The following is a 20,276-nucleotide window of genomic DNA, read 5'->3' on the forward strand; positions in this document are numbered from 1 at the left end:
TCAATGATTATGTTGTTGAATAAAAAATGAATCCAGATTGGTTTTGTGAATGTGCCCAGCAGCTTAAATCTTTTGTTGAGTCTAGATGAACAGATATTTGGAAGAGTCCAAAACTGCCCCTGTGGGGAGTGGTTGTGTGTGGGGAGTGTTGGATGATGAAAGTCTCACATCGGCTAATTTAGGAATGATCATGGGTTTATAATTAAGGAATACTTTCTCCATTGGTATGAGGCCTTTTGGAGAAGCCCAAAGCAAGAGCTTATGCGTGGACAATATTATGCTATTATGGAGAGTTGTGTTCATCTAACATGAAGATGAGTTTGGAAAAAGGGATCTTTGTAACATTTAAAAGAAGGGAAAAAAATGCAGGAGCTTTAGATAGACGGACGACTTTTATCAGAACTCTTCAGCCAAGCTATCCTCTATTACAAGTCAAACGGGGATCGTGAAGAACTTAGGGGATTGTTGTTTGTTGTTTTCTTGATTGTTGAAGGGTTTTCTAGAGCTGGCAAGAAAGTTTCTGAAGCTAGGATTCTAGTAGATGATTGTTGAAGCCTCTCCTTAAATGTATTTTAAAAACTATGAGGCTGATGATTACACGAAACGGGCAAAAGCAGACAATATTTGCTAGCAGTGGGCTTGGACTGTTACAAATGATATCAATGATAGACACCAAATGATGGGTCTGGACTGTTACAAATGGTATCATAACCAAACACCGAATGATCTGGTAGCGAGGATGCTGGCTCCTAAGGAAGTGGATTGTGAGATTCCACATCGGTTGTAGAGGGAAACAAAACATTCATTATAAGGTGTGGAAAACTCTCCCTAGAAGACATGTCTTAACAATCGTGAGGTTGACGGTTATACGTAACAAACCAAAGCGGATAATACCTGCTAGCAGTGGGCATGACTCTCACGTTGTCAACCGCTTGACAATGAAGAGTCTTGTGCCCATTATTTTTATCAAATTCTTATGTTGTTTTATTAAGATTGAGAAAAAACTGAGCTTTCTGAGTTGGTTGGAAATTCAATCTGCAATTTATTAAGCTTGCCTGATAACGGCGGATGTTATGCACTATTCAGAATTCATTAATAAAGTAGTTCATACAATAAAACTTCTATTAAAATAAAGGAAAGTCGTAAGCCGAAGCTCAGAAGTTAAAGCATTCTTCATTGGTGGAAAGATAAGCCAACGACCTTCATTACGCTCATTAAAAGGGAAGCTCCTATATGTCATGGTTTTCTGTAACTCTCCTGTTGTTATAGCGAACATTATATGGCATTCTTTCTTCATTTTGCCTTGTTTTTCTTTGCCAGAATTTGTGCTACTCAGCCAGTCTTTGTCAACCATGTCTGCATGTATCAAGTAGGGAACTTCACCAGCAACAGCACCTACAAGACCAACCTCGATCATGTACTCTCTTCCATTGCCACTGCCAAAGATAGTGGCAATGGCTTTTACAATTTTTCCTATGGTCAAAGCTCAGAATGAACCAATGCCATGGCGCTCTGCCGAGGAGATACGAAGCCTGATGTTTGTCGAAGCTGCCTCAACGACTCTATATATTTTCTCACACGGCTATGTCCTAAGCAGAAGGAAGCTATTGGGTGGTATGATAACTGTATGTTGCGCTATTCAAGTCGTCGCATGTTTGGCACAATGGAAGCTGAACCCATGTACATAGCGTTGATGAAAAACGACAGTGTCATAAAGGAAGATCTGTTCAAGCACAACCTGAGGACATTGCTGTATAGCTTGAAAGATAATGCTTCTTCAGGTGATTCTTTACGAAAGTATGCAGCTGGAGATATATTTGGAGAAGGGTTGGGGAGAATATATGCACTTCTGCAGTGCACACCTGATTTGTTTCAAATTGAATGTGATGCTTGCTTAGATTCAGCGATCCAAAAAATTCCAGCATGTTGTAGCGTAGCTTGGAGACTTTTTTCACCCAGCTGTAACGTTAGATATCAGATGTCCCCCTTCTTTGATCCTCTACTGGTTTCACCACCACTGCCGCTAGTTTTTGTTCCATCTAGCAATGCCACGTCTTCAGAAGGTTCGGTTTATGATTATGTTCCATAATTTTTGAACATACAAAAAGTCAAATAGTTATCAAACGAGTCTTATTGATGTTGTTTGTTTTCAGACAAGAAGAAGAACGTCGTACGCACGACCATTGTAATAGTTCTACCGTTTGTGGCTGTTTCGGTTTTCGCCATTGGCATCTACACGTTTTTGCGATCCAGAAAGTTGAGTGGAAGAGTTGAGAGTAAGATCACATTATCTTCTTCAAAACCCAAGTTTTTCTTTTTAAAATTATGATCTTGATAGAGTGAATTTCTGCTAAATTGCTAATTCTATGTCACCTCACGACTTGTGAAGCTACTGATCATGATGACATTAGCCCTGTGAATTTCTTGCAATATGATTTCAAGACGATTAGAGATGCAACAGATGACTTTGCTATCTCAAATAAACAACTTGGGGAAGGTGGATTTGGTGCTGTTTATAAAGTAATTGAATGAACGCTAGCAGATATCGTCTGCTAGTCTATTATGTATAGTCATCAATCTCATGATTTTAAAACACATTTGTTAGGGAAAGGTTTCCACACCCTTATAAGGAATGCTTCTTTCTGCTTAGGCATAGCCGTTTGAGAAAATATATAGTCATTGAGGCAGCTTCGACAAACATCAGGCTTTATATCCCACATTGGTTGGAGAGGGGAACAAAACATTTCTTATAAGGGTGTGGAAATCTCTCCCTAGTGGCGTTTTAAAACCGTGAGGCTGACGGCTATATGTAATGGGCCAAAACGGACAATAACTACTAGCGGTGAGCTTAAGCTGTACCCGAACCATATTAAAATGACAAAGTATAGCATTTTGTTTCAACAGGGTAGAAGACTTAAAAGGGTTTTTCCTTGTTTATGCATCTTCAGGGTAAGCTTTCGAATGGACAAGAAGTGGCTGTGAAAAGGCTAGCTCAAGGTTCGCAACAGGGTGACTTCGAATTCAAAAATGAAGTCTTACTGGTTGCTAAGCTACAACATCGGAACCTGGTTCGACTTCTTGGCTTTTGCTTTGAGAGAAATGAAAGACTCCTCATCTACGAGCTTTTACTGAACTCAAGCCTAGATCGTTTCATATTTGGTAACCTATTCCCACTTTGTTCTATGTTCTTGGGCATCTTCTCATAAACTCAGCAGCTATATACTTATCAAATGAAAATGCAGATCCAATTCAACGTCGATATTTGGACTGGTCGAGACGTTACAGAATTATAGTTGGCATCAGTCATGGACTTGTGTATTTACACGAAGATTCTCGATTCAAAGTGTGAATGTTTGATTAATCCACCACTCCTAAATGGTGTGAGAGTTATCTTATTTATAATCAAATGAATTACAAGGATATGGAAATAGTAATAAATGGAAATAACAATAAATGGAAAGATACCTATGANATAAAATATCAAATATAATATATATGGTAAACTATAATTTATTACTAAATATCCTTAACACCCCACCGCAAGCTAAGCGTCGGATTTAAACGAACGTGAAGCTTGAATCTGAAAAATTCAAAGAGGTCGAGAAACACTTTTCATGAAGATGCTAACAACCCGGTTCTTGGCCATCAAAAATTGCAGAGGAATCGCCGCTCAGTGGCGATGCTGCCTTGGCTTCGGCGAGAATATGTCTAACCCATGAAGAGGGATTGTCGCTTAGCGACGATGCTGCCTTGGCTCTGGTGAGAATATTTCTAACCCCAAAAAGTAGAAGGGGAAACCTAGAGCAAGGGACAAAGACAATGGTTAAGCCGGAAGAGTCGCCACATTGGGCGAAGAAGCCAATTTTGGCGAGAAGGGCAGTCAAAAGAGTCACCTCATCGGGCGAAGAAGCCAATTTTGGCAGGAAGGGCGGCGGCAACTTGGTTGGCAAATAGGCCAGTGCGGCACCCAGATTCCGAAGGTAAATTTCTGCAAAAGGTTGATAGGTTTAGGTTAGGGTTTATGTGAAGGATGAATGTTGATTGGGAAGAAAATGAGAGAGACTATATTGGCCAAGGGGAAAACCAATTTGGTTGGAAAAGGTAAGGTTGTATGTACAGAGTATGACGAAAGGTGATTTGGAGGTCAATAGGGTGGAGCCGAAGAGTAATCAATCGGCTCCGACTACGGCAACCATGAAGACTGCCCCTGCGGCGTCAAAACCAGCAGGGGTGATGGAGAAGAAGATTAGAGGATTCAAAAGCCATTGAAAAGAAAGGATCAGGGTTGTTAAACCGAAAGAGCTCTGATACCTTGTGAATGTTTGATTAATCCACCACTCCTAAATGGTGTGAGAGTTATCTTATTTATAATCAAATGAATTACAAGGATATGGAAATAGTAATAAATGGAAATAACAATAAATGGAAAGATACCTATGATAATAAGGCAAATATTAGATATTTGCCCTATAATAAAATATCAAATATAATATATATGGTAAACTATAATTTATTACTAAATATCCTTAACACAAAGTCATCCATCACGATCTTGGATCTTAAAGCTAACAATATTTTATTAGATGCAGAGCTAAATCCAAAAATCACTGATTTTGGAATGGCAAGGTTATGTTCAACTGATCAGTCTGATGGTGATACAAGTAAAATTAAGGGAACATGGTAAGTTTTCATCATTCACTTTCAGTATTTTCTACAAAATTTAGGATATCTTATAAGATTGAGTGTTTTTTATTTCAAGCGGATATATGGCTCCAGAGTACGCGTTGTATGGATATTTTTCAGTGAAATCAGATGTGTTTAGTTTTGGTATAATTCTGCTAGAGATCGTGAGTGGCCAAAAGAACAGTTGACCTTCTGAGCTACGTGAGTATAAATGTTTTACAAACGTTTGTTTCCTTGCTAAGCTTAACACAAATTTGGTAAAGAAGACATGGAAGAACTGGATGAAAGGGAATGTCGGGGCCATTGATGAAATGGTGAGATGCATCCATCTAGGATTACTGTGTGTTCAAGAAAACGTAGAGAGCAGACCCACCATGGCTCCAGCTGTTGTCATGCTCACAACTCCTTCACTCTTCTTGTACCTTTGAGCCCCGGATTTTTGCTGCAGAGCAATGCCTCAAACTTGCCACAGCATGTCGATGATTACACACAAAGATCACAGCATAGTCTATCTGAGAGCCTTTATATTAAAGAAGAATCGGCAAAAACCAGTTTATTCTGTAAACTTGTAATTTAACAAAAAAAAAAGTATATATATATAAATGTGAAGTTAAATACAAATTTCATCAAAAATATCTAAAATTTTAATTATATATATAAATATATATTTTGCTCCTAAATTTTAAAAAATGTTTAATAAGTATTTAAATTTTTAAAATTTGAAATTTATCTTTTAGAAAATGATTGAAAATACAAGAATTTAATCTTACGTTAACAATTATCGGGTTTAATAAGGCCACGTGAAGCTCAGAGTTTTGTTCCTGATCAAACCCTAGCACTGCAGGCGAAACAAACCCCAATTTACGTCTCCGTATATGGCTCCCAAACGGTCTCCGTTGGATGAGCCGCCGGCAGCGTCTTCCTCCGAATTAGAAGAAACCTCATCGGGTGAGGAAGAGGAAGGTGTGTCCAGAGACGGATCTTCCTCTGAAGAGGATGAAGAAGAAACTCAAGGTCAGAAACCCAAAAAGTCTACTGCTCTTCCTTCTACTCCTGCTGTCGATAAAAAAACAGCATCGAAGAAATCTGAACTTGCTTCTAACACTCACGCTCAGTCTTCTTCCTCAGACAGCGGCTCCGGATCCGATACCGATTCGGGAACATCCGAAAGAAACGTACAGCCGATTACCTCTAATCCGATTGAAGAGGCTCCGAAGGTGAAAAAGCCCAGATCCAAGCCTTCTGCCTCAGCTACGCCTGCGCGATCGTCTTTGAAGAGGCCTAGTGAGACAGTAAGAGATGCAAAACGGCCAAAGAGTTCTGAGGCTGACGCTGATGATGGGGTTGTCGCGGACGATGATTCCAAGAAATCTGTTGACGAATCCAAGAAGTTGTTTCAGAGACTATGGAGTGAGGACGATGAGATTGCTATACTGAACGGCATAATTGATTATACAGCCAAGAAGGGTGCTGACCCAGCTCTTGATATGAATGCCTTTCATGATTTCATCAAGAAATCTCTTCACGTCGACGTAACCAGGGCCCAGTTAGTGGATAAGATACGTCGATTGAAGAAGAAATACAGGAACAATGTTGATAGAGGTAAAAAGGGTGCCGACCCAACATTTTCAAAACCCCACGAACAAAAAGGTTTTGAACTGTCAAAGAAAATATGGGGGGGCGAAGGAATTACTCGGACTCCGGTTGTGGAGCAGCCCAAGCCAAATGCTAATGGCACTCCAAAGAAGAATCAAAGAGGTAGCTCCACAAAGACACTGGCTTCACTGAAAGCTGAGTTGTTTCCTTCTTCTGATGCCCCAAAGGATGATGATAAGATGAAAATTGATGATAACGAAGCTCCTTCAGGGTGCATGGATGGTTTTGTTGCATTTGAAAGGTCTTTGGGTGCTGCTGGCTTTCCAGAAAGTTTTTTGAAGCCAGGATTAAATTTAATAGGGCAATCCAAGAGAACAGAGCTGGAGGAGGAGTGGAAGAAATTGCATCTTGCAGAACTAGAGCTTTTTCTAAAGAGGACGGATTTGATTAGGGACCAGGCAAAGTTGATACTAGACGCCTACAAATCATCTGACAAGTAAGGATTTGGACTTCGGACTAGAGTATAATGCTTCAGCTTTCAGATTGATAGTTCAGAGCTCAAATTTATTCATGTTGTTTGTTGTTTTGTCTAGGATTAGGATTGTCATACTTCTAAATTTGTCTGATTTTATTTATATCCTCGAGAACTTAGGGTAAGTTACTACCGACTATGCATAAATCTCTACTTCTGTTGGTGAATTTCTACTACTTATATGTGGTATTGACGTCGGTTTATTCTAGTGATGGTGTATTTATCTTTTTGTTTCTCTCCCAAGAACAACTGCTTTTTATTTTCCTCATTTTTAAACAGGTGACTTTCTGTCTTACTCTGGTATGGGTATTATACTATCATTCACGATGTTTGTTGGATGCTTCTTTTCTTGGCGTTTTCAGAAATTGAACATCATGAATATTATGATTTTCTCTATGTTTAATTTGAGGTAAGGAAATCCCATGGAGGTGTAAATTACGGTTCTCTTGTCGTGGATGAATTGCTCATATAGGTGCTGAATGGGGTGAATAGGTTTGTGACTGTTTGATTAATGTTCTTTTAGTGTTCGCAGATTATGATCTTATAACAATTATACAAAATTCTGGTTATAATTGAATGAATCTTCTCAAGTTTGAAGATGACTTTCAAATTCTGTCGAAACAAGAATTTTATAATAAAAATATGGTATATAACCCCATTTCCAAATTGCAGATTAGTACATTAGTTCTTATAGAAGGCATATTTTACGATCTCTGAACAACAGGAATATGATTTTCTATTAGCAAGGAGAGCTATTTCCCCGAATGTACTAGCTACGAGTTGAATTAACATCCGGAAGTTAGTTTTCTCAGGAAAACATGAAGATCAGAGGGGGCTAAACGTGGCCTGTAGCTCCGGCAGGGTGCCCCTGTGGTGGCGGCCTCGTCCCCTCCCTGTGTCCTGCTGTGGCAGAAACATAGTAAGCAACTGCAAACAAGCCGTGTACGAAGCACACGATCCCGCCTATAGACAGAAGATGACTGTGAGCAAGCCCGCATGATTTTCTTGACCTGGTGTTATACATCGCCCCAGAGATGAGCAACGAGAATCCAACCACAAGTGCAATCCTGGTGTATTTGACATTCAAAAACATCCAGTTTATGTGTGTTTTCAAATGACTAGTCTATTAGGACTTCAGAGCGAAGGGAAAGCCGCTACTCACCATGCAAAGACGAGTGAACCCGCAGCAAGTTGCTTGTTAGAGGTTAATCCTTTGTATTCTTGAGCAGATCGAACATAAACGCACCCACCAACCAGGTTGGCAATGGCGTGAGCAAGGCCCAGCAGTATGGCTGCAGCCAAGCCTAGCTTGAAAGCATTATAGCTTGGGTCTTTACACTCAAATATCCACATTTTGAAATGGTTCACCTGTCAAAAGTACACAAAATCATTTGAAAAACAAAATATCCCATAACAATTTTGACTCCAGCTTTCAATATACCTTGTTTTGAGCTACTTCAGCTTGAATTCCAAGAATTCCGGCTGTAACATCCATAACAATAACCAAGATGCAGACAACAAAACCAGAAGCTTTCTGCATTTTTGCAGAAACAAATGGGAGGAAAGGAACTCAATAGGAAATCACAGGCAAGGACTGTATGCTTTGTGAAGAATGCTTTATAAGTACCCTACATTAATAGGATGGAATTCGAATAAAGGAAAGGCCAGCTTGCAGGTTAACAAACTTATATGTGATGCCTTAGATTTAGATGTAATAACGTTGTAAAAGCTTCTTTTCTCCTTCAAATTTTCTTTCCTACGTCTTCCTTTTTATGTTTAGATGCTGATTCTTGTCACAGGGTGCAAGGAAAGTTGGGCATCTCCAGCAGAGCAGGCTGAGTATCCTTCTCTCACTGTTTCCCTAATCTTTACTCTCCCTCGTCAAGCTTTTTAATCCACCAAAAAGCTCTTTGGAATATAACACAGTTAAAAGAGCTGGGTTCTTTTTTTCTTTTCGTATCCCACTACTTGTTATGTGATCATCACTACTGAGACTTGTGAGAATTCTAACTGTGGGTAAAGTTGGAACTCGTTTGATTTAGTGTCATTATCTGAGAGATACCTTCAACAGTCTTTGCTTATTTGATTAGTTGTGTGCTGACTAAAGTTGAAGAATAGCACGAGTGTGAGATTGTGTTTGGTGGAAGATGAAGCCGAGCAGAGGATGAAGCTGTTAAAGATGGTTGGAATTGGAGTCCCATATCGGTTAATTAAGGGGTTGATTATGGGTTTATAAGTAAGGAATACATATTCATCAGTATGAGGTCTTGGTTTTGATTACCTTGCTATGCATTCTCTCTGTGGATCATGTTGTTTTCGAGTTTCCTTGAGACAATTTGTGGGCATTGATGGTTCTGGCTTGAACTGTCATCTAGTCTCCCATGATGAAAAATGTCTCTGCAACTAGTTTCGACTGTATTTGGTCGTTTAAGGAAAGTGGTGGCAGTGTATGTAGCTGACTATGTTCTTCCATTGTTCTCATCCTGTATCTTGTGTTGGGAAATGGCGGCTGGAGCTCACTCCACCAAAAATTTCAATGTATTTGAACACGATGTAGTAGTATCAAAATAAAGCAAGTTACTTTTTGTGGAGAAAAACGCTTCCAACCCCATTAATTCCTTTACATAATTCGTTTTGTGGGTGTTTCGAGATAGGAAAGAGTTCGCAGAAGATTAGGGAAAAGGTGTACCAGAAATAGGAACATTTTGATGAGAAAATTTGGTTCCACTTTCCATTTTAGACCGCAGCGGCAGACAAATTCAAGGGTTTCTCAGAAGAATCGTTAGAGACCAGTGGAAGAGCAGAACTGTAGAATGCCAGAGGTTTGGTGTACTCTGAAGAGATCACTATCCTGCACCAAATCATTCCTTTGTGATGTTCATGTTCCAGAAGCCATTAGTGATTCAAACTCCAAGGAAAGAACAGACCGAGATTCATCTGGTTGTTTAAGGTCTAAATCTAACCTCAGAGACATCATTTGTGGAAGCAAAAGACACTCGCAGAAGCCATCTCCAAGCTCCAGCTCCAGATCAATGGCGAACAGTGAAGTTCTCCTCACCATGACCCATGAAATTGAAGCACAAACTAAAACGGATAGCTTCTCTGTTCCCCACGAAGAAAAAACCAGTCTTGAACTCCATAAAACCTCTGTTACAAGAAATGGGCATGCCACTTCTGCAACTTACGACAGAATTAACCAATTCCACGATGGTTCTGAATTGATTTGTCAAGAATGTGGTGGGCTTTTTAAGAATTCGGATGCCATGGAGTCCCATCATCTTTCCAAGCATGCCGGTAATGAAAGATTAAACTGCTTCCTCTGTTTCTTGAACTCTTCAAATCATAGATTATAATGAATTAGTTTCCATTTGCAGTCAGAGAATTAGCGCAGGAGGATTCATCCTGGAAAGTGATAGAATTAATCTGCCAAAGAACTTGGCCAATGTCAAAATCCCACCACATTGAGAATGTTTTCAAAGTCCGCAATTCCCCAAGAACTCTGTCTCTGTTTGAAGAGTACAGAGCAACGGTGAAAAGCAAAGCGAGCAAACTGGAGCAGCAAAACCCACGTTGTTTAGTCGACGGAAACGAGCTCTTGAGGTTCTATGGCACGACGATTGCTTGCCCATTAGCAGCGGCAAATGGGTCTCAGATTTTATGCAATTTGGATAGCTGTGGAGTTTGCCAAATTTTAAGACATGGGTTTAATAAAGGCGTATTTACATGCTCAACAAGTGGAAGAGCCTTCGAATGTATTGAGATGAATGAAGAAGATATGGGCGGCTTAAGAAGAGCCTTAATGGTGTGCAGAGTGATTGCAGGGAGGGTCTGTGGTGGATGCAAGGAGGAAGATGAAATGAACGCCAATTCTGGTTCTGGGTTCGAATCGTCGAGTGGGAAAACGGGACAGAATTCAAAACAGGAAGAATTGTTTGTGTTCAATCCTGAAGCTGTACTTCCTTGTTTCGTGGTAACTTACAGACGGTGATTAGGAAAAATTAGGCATTTGTATGTCTTATGAGTTTCTTCTGATGATTATTGAATACGAATTTGATCCGACCAGGTTGTGGTAACTTTCCGAAGTAATTTCTGGTAGATTAAAAAGTAAATACAAGATGAACGCAACCAAAGGAAATCGGTGAATCCAAAACATGGGGAAAATACAGTAAAAACTTGGAAAGTGATGGATGAGTGGAGAATGGTTGTTTTTAAGGTCCATACTCATGGCTGCCATTGCACTGTCCAGCCCCTTTCTGCACCCATGGCTGCAAGTGTAGCGACATGGGAGCCATACTCGGTTCATCCACAAACTCTCTTCAATTTCTCGACATTTGGCCAAAGTATTTTTAACCGTTCAAGCTCACCTTCAATCAATATTGTCGGTTTTAGCGGTTAAGTATGACCAATAGTTTCATGATTGTACCTAACTAGTTACTAGCGGTGATTAATCTAAGTTACTAGAATATTATTTTAAAACGATTAATTAGAAATATAATTTGAACTTCTAAAACCAAATATATCATTTTTAAAATTAAAATAAAAAAAAAATCAAATCTTTTAAAAATGAAAGTGGTTAGTTTTAATCGTATTTATTTTGTACTATTAATGAGTTTTTTCCCCACGTGGGCCATTTGCGTAGGTGGAGGCCCATAGTCGAGGCCCAGATACGTCGGTCTATTATGAAACGGCGTCAATTCAACCGTCAACAATGGACCATGTTCTATACGGCGTCGTTGCCTGTCCTTCACCTTGCAGAATTACTTCATCCGTAGTCGTCGTTACGGCCTCTCTGGTCTGCAATTTCCTTCTTCTACCTTTCCTCCTCCTAAAACCAATCGATTTCCAGTCCTGGAAAACGTACGCCCGACTGTGAAAGAAAATTGAAGATCTTCGAAAAGCTGGCTTTTATCAGATCTTTCGTTTGAATTCGTTTATTTGATATCTTTTGGATTTTAATTCCCTCCGGTAGCCGAGATGTTGGAGAAGATCGGATTGCCGGCTAGGCCGTCTCTTCGAGGGAACAACTGGGTGGTGGATGCTTCTCATTGTCAAGGATGTTCGTCTCAGTTCACCTTCATCAATCGCAAGGTCCTATTTTACTTTTAATCTTTGGTTTTCTTCATATTGCATCTTTTAATCGTTTTCTTTTTTTTTTTTCCCTCTCTTTTGATGCACTGTATAGATCATCATGATAGTATCGTCTTAGTAAATTCTATTATGATTCTTTATTCTTTTCTTAGTTGGAAACAAGGAAGCCAAATTTTTGTTCTCAAAGTGTCTAATTTCTTTGTATGGAAGTATAAGGGATTGACTTGGTAGCACTAGGGCTGCAATCAATATGACTGTTGAATCATCATGGGGATCAAATTTGTGATTAAAACATGAATCATTTAAACGGCTGTATAGATTGTTATAGGTAGCTGATAGCACTTGTTAATTATTTTGATGCGTATGCATTCTGGGTTTTCAGCATCATTGTCGGAGGTGCGGGGGAATATTTTGCGGTAGTTGCACGCAGCAGAGAATAGTTTTGCGTGGACAGGGTGATTCTCCTGTGCGCATATGCGAACCTTGCAAAAAGCTAGAAGAAGCTGCAAGGTTTGAGCTTCGGCATGGACACAAAAGCAGAACTGGAAGAGGTATATCATTATGGAAATTGTTCTACATGTTTATTATCTTCCTCAAAATAAATTTATAAAAACATCCAGTCTATAACTACAATTTGAAATTGAACGTGTTTAAGCTTTGTACAATTCATTGACATGAATTACTTTCTCGTTCTTTTGTGATATGCCGGTATGCTCGGCACTGAATGCACTCTTACCATACCCACATCTAACATCTTCTGTCATTTTTTATTCCGTTGTTTTTTTAAGAAGTCATATCGTTGTCATTTATCATGTAGGTAGCTTGAAGTCGACAAAGCCCGAGGATGACATTTTGGCCAAGATTCTTGGTAGTGATAGAAATGAATCATCATCTTCAGTGCAAGAATCAAATGCCAACAGTTTTTCTACTATTGGAAGGACTACCACTGGTGTACAGAGTTCAAATACTCCAGAGTTCATAGACCTTGATGGGGAAGGAGAGGCATCCAGTAGTTTACCTAATCATCTGGAGAATAAAATGGAATCTAGTAGTCCGGAGCAATTGCGCCAGCAAGCTGTAGATGAAAAAAAGAAATATAAAGTTCTTAAAGGAGAAGGCAAATCTGAGGAAGCATTAAAAGCGTTCAAGAGAGGAAAAGAGCTCGAGAGAAAAGCTGACGCTTTGGAAATTTCCATAAGAAGAAGCCGCAGAAAAGCTTTAACTTCTGGTAATGCAGGTGAAGACCCAAATATAGGTGGCTCATCTGGTAGGAACATGAAGCCTAGTCTACAAAGTAGTAAAGAAAAGCATGACCTTAATGCTGAACTCAGAGAACTTGGATGGTCTGATATGGATATTCATGCCGAGGAAAAAAAATCAGCTACAATGAGTTTAGAGGGTGAACTATCTTCTCTTCTTGGGGGGGTCTTACAAAAAACTGATAAAGCTAAGAGTGTTCATAGCATTGATAATACCCAAGTTGTTGCTCACAAAAGAAAGGCTCTAATGTTGAAACGTGAAGGCAAGCTAGCAGAAGCCAAGGAGGAACTTAAGAAAGCTAAAGTTTTAGAAAAGCAGCTTGAAGAACAAGAACTCTTGGGTGGGGCTGATGAGGAGTCAGATGATGAGCTATCTGCATTGGTGCGTAGTTTGGATGATAATAAACACGAAGATATTTCATTTCAGTACAAGGGAAATCTTGATCTTGATCTTGATAATCTTTTAGGGGCTGCTAATAATATTATTTCGGACATTAACTTTGAAGTGACAGATGAAGACATGGAAGATCCAGAAATTTCTGCTGCTTTAGAAACCTTAGGATGGACTGAGGATTCCCAACCTTCTGCTTCCAGGGAATCAATAAAAAGTGAAATAATTTCCTTGAAAAGAGAGGCTCTCAATCAAAAGCGTGCAGGCAATATTGCAGTGGCTATGGAACAGCTTAAGAAAGCCAAGATGCTCGAGAGAGACCTTGAAAACTGCAGCTCTCAAGAAGATAGCCATGTTTCAGGCGGTGGCACTGTTGAAACAACAGAAGTCCTGATTCCTAAACTTCCTTCAAAAAATAAATTAGCTATCCAGAAAGAGCTTCTTGCTATAAAAAAGAAAGCCCTGGCTTTAAGAAGGGAAGGAAGGTTGGACGAGGCAGAAAAAGAATTGAATAAATGCAAGGTCCTTGAAGAACAACTTGAACAAGCGGCTGATGCTTCAAGGGGAAACATCAGAGAGGTGGGTGTTGGTATTGGGAGTAAGGATCCAGATTTTCTCTCTAAGGATCTCAATAGAAATTTGCTAGATGTGGAAGTGGTTGAAGATGTAACAGATCAAGAAATGCATGACCCTGAATATCTTTCTGTTCTTAAGAATTTAGGTTGGAATGACAAAGATGATGAATTGGTCCCTTCAAAGCCCTCTAAACAAGATGATTTACTTCCCGCGGAACCAAGTGAGACATCTGCAAATGATTCTCCTGAATACGCAGTTAAGCCACTAAGAAAAAAAGCTGAAGTCCAAAGAGAACTTTTGAGATTGAAAAGAAAGGCTCTCTCTCTTAGACGCCAAGGGGAGACTGAGGAAGCAGAGGAAGTGCTGATAAGGACAAAGGCCTTAGAAGCTGAGATGGAGGACATAGAGCGTAGGGATAGTGTTAGGACTGTATATAGTGGGAACCAAGAGAACGTTCACAAAGCCCCTTCTGGAAGGTTGGTTGATGAAGGTGATGGTGGTGATGTCACTGAGGAAGATATGAACGACCCAACATTACTGTCTGTTCTACAGAACTTGGGATGGAATGGTGATGAAGTTGAACCGGTGCATAAGCAGGTCAAGCCAATTAACGAGGATTCAAAACCAACTGTTAACCAATCATCTTCTACAATCAATGTTGCTGCACCACAAAGTAGAAGTGAAATTCAGAGAGAGGTTTTAAGTTTGAAAAGAAAGGCTCTTGCCTTTAGAAGGAGAGGGGACATTGATGAGGCTGAGGAAGTCTTGAGAAGGGCAAAGGCGTTGGAGATCCAAATGGATGAACTGGATACTCCAAAACCAACAGGCGTCTATGATGCTGCTGAGGATGACAAATCTGAAGTTCTTAGAGCATTGAAAGGAGATGATTTGCTAGACCGTGTGAAGGGTGTGGAGGAGGAGGTACGCAATGGATCAGAACAAGTTGCCGAGGGTCTGAAGGACGAAGTACCAGATCTGTCTTTAAATTTAAAATTTTCCAAAGGCGATTCAGTTCATTACCGTCAATCTGATCGCTTAAATTCTAAGGAGCGCCAAGCCTCGTTTAGAGAAGGTGCTTCAGGTGGAAATACTTCTCTGGAAGGTAAGAGAGCTGCTGAAGCTTCTAGTTCCAATTATCCAACCCGGTAAGAATGTGAATGTATATTTGACAGGAAATAATTGGATATTTCATGTAGGTAATGGACGACAAGGTGACTTATCAATCCCTCGTTCCAATGTGTTATCTAATGCTGCTGATCGTTCCACAGAAGTTGGATTCCAGGCAATTTCTACTGCTCCAAACCAAGATCATTTCAGCATCGGAAACCAAGACGATGTACTTCGTCATGAAGGAAAACAGCGCTACCAGGCAGACAAATCCTCTCAGGACTCTAGTTCTCAGAGCAGCGAAAGTTTCTTGCGCCAAGAAATTTTGGCTCACAAGAAGAAGGCAGTTACATTAAAGCGAGAGGGAAAACTGTCAGAAGCTCGTGAAGAACTTCGACAGGCAAAGCGTTTGGAGAAATCGCTGGAGGAAAACAATGGTCAGGTTCAACTTAATTCAAAAAGTTCGACAATCTCCACAAACAATGTACCTTCACCTGACCTTAAGGAATCTAGCACATCAACTGTGGAACACAAACCATCGCCTGACCGGAAGCAGTCTAGCACATCAGTTGCAGAACAGAAACCATCACCTGACCGGAAGCAGGGCAGACCATCAACTATGGAACAGAAACCAATGTCTGCTCGTGACCGCTTCAAGTTGCAGCAGGAGTCACTCAAGCACAAGCGACAGGCTCTGAAATTTCGTAGAGAGGGTCGAACTGAAGAAGCTGATGCAGAGTTTGAAAAGGCCAAGGCCATTGAAAATCAGTTAGAGCAGTTAACTGACAACGCAAAATCATCTATGAATGGAGAAGAGCATGCGGGAGATGTAAGTGTTGAGGATTTTCTCGATCCTCAACTGCTCTCTGCTTTGAAAGCTATTGGTTTGGAAAATCCAGCTCCAAGCATATCTAGGGGTCAACAAGAAACATTAAAGCCTCCACCAAGAGTCAGCACTGATAAAATGGAAAATACAGACTTAGAAAGAAATCAACTGGAGGAACGTATCAAAGCAGAAAAGGTGAAGGCAGTGAAATTGAAACGTCAGGGAAAGCAAGCTGAGGCCTTGGATGCTTTGCGGCGAGCCAAACTTTATGAAAAGAAGTTGAATTCCTTAGCTTCGAATTGATAGATATGTTAAGCTTTCTCTGCTTAACCTATACGATCCTGGACTGGATTGCCTTGAAAGCAAATTGTGCGAGATATTGAGTGCTTCTTTCAACTGATTCTTCATATAAGGTCCATTGTCATTTGAAAATGTACCATCATTGAACTGGATTATCATGCTAAGACTGTGTCATAGTTATGATAAACACGACTTGAAACAGAACGAAATTATTCTTCCATCAACTTCTTTTCTCATTCTGAAAATTCAAGAGACAAATGGCAATGTTGCCGAGAGTTAACTCTCGAACTCGTTCATGTTTCCATAATAAATCAAAACTCGAAGTTAAAAAAATACATTCAGATCTCTGTTCAATCAAAATTCCCAATGAAAATGAAGAAAAAGAAAGTCAATTTGGCAAAGAGGATCAAATTGAAATCTAAGTCACAAAAGTAAACTACTTTTCAAGTGCTCGTCTGAGGTAAATCCAATTTGAAATTTAAATAATTGTTGGAATTGCAAAGCTTCACAAGGTCCTTTGCTTCTTCAATCTTGGAAACTTCAACCAATCCATCAACCACACGCTGCACCTCTGCTACATTAATAACTAAACGATGATTATCAATGGCCTCTTTGCACAGTTCAAGTGCCAAATCAAAATCACCCTGCTCGCAAAGGAAGGGGAGAAGTGTCCGGTAAGTGATTCCATTTGGAGTAACTTCATTCTCCTTCAGTTTATAATACCATTTCTTCGCCTCCTCCACATCCCCATCTTCACAAAAACCTTTAATCAGTGCATTGAAACTGTAAGCATCTGGCTTGATATCTTTCTCCTCCATTTCTGCTACCAATCCAATCCCTTCTTGCATTCTATTCTCTAGAACCATTCCTCGCAACCTGGCATTGTAACTTATAAGATTAGGAGCAATATTCTTGTTCACCATCACACCCCACAGCCTTTCTCCATCTAAGAACCGACCCTTTCTATAATATGCAGTTAGAAGCGTATTGAATGTAACTAAATCTGCCTCCATTCCATTCTTCTCCATGTCATTAAAAAACAAGATGGCTTTATCAAAAGCTTCCATCTCGCAGTACGCATTGATAACAATGTTGTACGAGATCACATTAGCTTCTATGGAAACTTCCTGCGGCACTTCCCGAAAAATCGTTTCAACTTGATCATACTCCTTGGAATTAACACAAGACGCCAAAAGGGCATTAAAAGACTTCACAGTCCGCTCGCAATTCAATTCAGGCAATTCATCGAACAACTTACGTGCATGAGTGAACATACCCGCTTTCCCATAGAGCATAATGAGGCGGATTGCGAACCCTTCATCTGTAATGTCCTCATACTTCTTTTGAGCTTCTATAATATCCTCAATCATGGAGAATCTTTTATGGGCAGCAAGACGTCGAACTGTAGAATCATATATTCTGTGCCTGGCGCGGAAGCGGTCGGACTGGGAGCTTTTTATGAACTTGTTCACAAGGTTTTGAAGACGTTGCTCGGCTGTGAGAGGATTTTTGGCGGCGGTGGATTGATTGGGTTTGTTAGTAAGTGAGGAAGGTGGCGAGGAGTTAGGTTTATTGGATCTAGACGCAGAGGAACGAGAGTGGTTGAAGAGCCCATGGAGGCGACGGTAGAGGGAAGAGGACGGCATTCTCTACGGAGGGGTGAAACAGAGGAAGGTTTGTAGGTAAAAGTGGAAGAAAGCTCCTTCTTACGAATTTGAAAGCCCATAGTGTGTAATAAGGCCCAGATTTTAGCAAAAGGTAAAACGGCGACGTTTTATTTGTTTAATGGCCCATTTAGTGCTTGGGCTCTCTTTTATGTTCATATAGATAAGTATTTTTTTTTTCTTTTTAGAAAAGTATATATATATATATATGTATATATATAATTCTTGATTGACGTTTATAAATTATAACTATACATGTCTACGGACGAGGTAGGGACGGAGAAGTCTTCCTAATCTTCATTTCCGCTACCTATTTCATTTTTTCGTCTTGCAAAATTTTCCATTTATGTTTATGGGGATCAAGTTTCCCAGAGAATTTTTTCTGTTTATTATTTTTCCTCGTACAATTCTCAAATGACTCTGCTCTTAAAATGAAAAGTAAAAAGAAATGAAATAAAAGCAGCTCGAAATAGTAGCGGGTTGGTTCGGTGTTCAACCATTTATAGAAGTGATAAAAAAGAAAACAAAGCATATACATAAGAATTAAACACTATTAATATCCCCTAACAACTCTCACGACATAAATAACATAAGAAAAACACAAAGATGAACTATAAAGTAGGAAAGATTTGATGAATAATATAATAATTAAAAAGAGGAAACTATAGAATAAATAATCACACGAGCAACTTAAGCTTAGAATATTTTATTATATTATATTATATTAGTGGTTCAACGTATCCTCAAATTTGTAAGAGAATTTTGGAGATAAGACGGAATAAGAAGCACTACAATATTTGATTATTAAATCTGGTTGTTTGAACCTTTACCTAACTAATACAACATTTTCTCCCCCCTAATCATTACTTTAATGCCTGGTTTTGGACTTTAGCTGTTGGGGGAGAAGCAAGGGGTTGACCAGCTAAACCAAAGTCAAAAATCATATATTATAAATTTGGAAATGAAATTGACTTCCATGAATACGGGTCAATCTTTGTGACGACTATGTCTGTATGTAAAAGTCAATCAGGATTTAATTAATAATGAAAATAATTAATAGAGGAAATTTGGGGAGTAGGTGTAACCCATCTTTCAAATGTCATCCACTGCTATTATTTGGTATCAAAATTTGTTCTATTTTCTGGGAAAAAGTGACCAATATATGAACATGAAGATCATATTGTTAAGAATAATATAGACAAAAATGACAGGGTGTTTTCTAATCAATGTCTTAATTAAAATCAAGATTTTTTTTTTTTTTTAAAAAAAATTATATTTGAATTGGAGCGGGTGCTGATAAATAATTAAGGTAAGTAATTAAAATTAGGTAGTAAAGGAATTATTATCTTTTATGTGGGGGTCGGTTATTATGTTCGTGAAACCCCACCAATTATGTTATTATTTTTTTTTTTTTTTTCAAAAAAATATGATATTTCTCATATGGGAAGCTGTACACGTGTCATTTGAGTCATAATGAAACGAAATCCACGGCACTTTTCCACCATTCTTACGGGGCCGACATTGTCTGACTCATGTCTAGGTATTTTGTCGTTTTGTACACCTCACGACATCCTCACCTTGACGTCACTCTCCTACTACATTAATCCCACCCCCACACCACGGGTTTTTTTGCACTTAATTTTTATTATTTAATAATAATTATCATCTCCAATCACACGTTGTTTGGGTGGAGAAGGGGGAAGAAGACGAGATGACGTGTCGTTAAAATTAAGGATGAAGATGTTAATTAATAATAATATCTCATCAAGAGTTTAAAAAATAAACTTGTTTAATCATGGTAACTTAATGTTAATTGAATTTTAATGGGTATTTAATTAATTGTGAGATGTGGAGGGTTGTAAAAATGAAGGAAGAGTATGGGAGAGAATTTTAAGGGGAAAAAAAGGACAAAGAAGAAAATCCAAAGAGAGGGGAGTGGACGAATTTGACCTAATGTTCACACATCCCAATCAACGCGGTAGAGCAATGGTAGGCCTTAGAATGCCTTATGATATTAAAAATATTTTTAAACTCTTTTTATGTATAAATCTCTCGATAGTATATAACGAGTCAAAGTAGATAATATCTGTTACAAATGGACTTAGATTATTATAAATGGTATTAGCTCACAAACCCATCAGTGTGCCTATAAAGAAGTTAGATCTATAAAAATATTGGATTGTGGAGTTTACCATTTGTTGGAAAAAGGAATAAAGCATCTCTTGTAAATGTGTGAGAATATTTGTGAAACAAA

At 39.1% G+C, this 20,276-nt stretch overlaps 5 protein-coding genes and 1 pseudogene across 6 annotated transcripts; 4 read left to right on the plus strand and 2 right to left on the minus strand.

Annotated features, from left to right (window-relative positions):
• The first annotated feature begins 994 nt into the window (after positions 1-994).
• On the plus strand, positions 995-5,263 carry LOC111477718 (annotated as a pseudogene).
• A 206-nt stretch (positions 5,264-5,469) lies between these two features.
• LOC111477711 (STOREKEEPER protein-like) lies at positions 5,470-7,149 on the plus strand. The gene has a single exon (XM_023121594.1). The coding sequence runs from the start codon at positions 5,559-5,561 to the stop codon at positions 6,777-6,779; it is 1,221 nt and encodes a 406-aa protein (XP_022977362.1). The 5' UTR covers positions 5,470-5,558; the 3' UTR covers positions 6,780-7,149.
• Positions 7,150-7,438: 289 nt separating this feature from the next.
• Positions 7,439-8,540, minus strand: LOC111477717. The gene is made up of 3 exons (XM_023121601.1): positions 8,253-8,540; positions 7,974-8,179; positions 7,439-7,878 (listed from the first exon to the last, which is right to left on the minus strand). The coding sequence occupies exons 1-3, from the start codon at positions 8,349-8,351 to the stop codon at positions 7,647-7,649; spliced, it is 537 nt and encodes a 178-aa protein (XP_022977369.1). The 5' UTR covers positions 8,352-8,540; the 3' UTR covers positions 7,439-7,646.
• Positions 8,541-8,610: 70 nt separating this feature from the next.
• Positions 8,611-10,870, plus strand: LOC111477713. The gene is made up of 3 exons (XM_023121596.1): positions 8,611-8,808; positions 8,902-10,105; positions 10,186-10,870. The coding sequence occupies exons 2-3, from the start codon at positions 9,625-9,627 to the stop codon at positions 10,797-10,799; spliced, it is 1,095 nt and encodes a 364-aa protein (XP_022977364.1). The 5' UTR covers positions 8,611-8,808; positions 8,902-9,624; the 3' UTR covers positions 10,800-10,870.
• A 681-nt stretch (positions 10,871-11,551) lies between these two features.
• Positions 11,552-16,567, plus strand: LOC111477704. 2 transcript variants are annotated; one of them, XM_023121585.1, is made up of 5 exons: positions 11,552-11,899; positions 12,282-12,450; positions 12,717-15,227; positions 15,322-15,758; positions 15,807-16,567. In XM_023121585.1, the coding sequence occupies exons 1-5, from the start codon at positions 11,786-11,788 to the stop codon at positions 16,359-16,361; spliced, it is 3,786 nt and encodes a 1,261-aa protein (XP_022977353.1). In that variant the 5' UTR covers positions 11,552-11,785; the 3' UTR covers positions 16,362-16,567. The 2 variants fall into 2 exon arrangements, with proteins under 2 accessions (XP_022977353.1, XP_022977352.1); XM_023121584.1 differs by having other exon boundaries at positions 15,322-16,567.
• Positions 16,568-16,801: 234 nt separating this feature from the next.
• On the minus strand, positions 16,802-18,004 carry LOC111477690 (pentatricopeptide repeat-containing protein At1g55890, mitochondrial-like). Its single transcript, XM_023121571.1, has one exon. The coding sequence runs from the start codon at positions 18,002-18,004 to the stop codon at positions 16,802-16,804; it is 1,203 nt and encodes a 400-aa protein (XP_022977339.1).
• Positions 18,005-20,276: the final 2,272 nt, after the last annotated feature.

The sequence above is a fragment of the Cucurbita maxima genome, unplaced genomic scaffold (genome assembly GCF_002738345.1).
Source record: "Cucurbita maxima cultivar Rimu unplaced genomic scaffold, Cmax_1.0 Cma_Scf00004, whole genome shotgun sequence".
Lineage (NCBI taxonomy): Eukaryota > Viridiplantae > Streptophyta > Magnoliopsida > Cucurbitales > Cucurbitaceae > Cucurbita > Cucurbita maxima.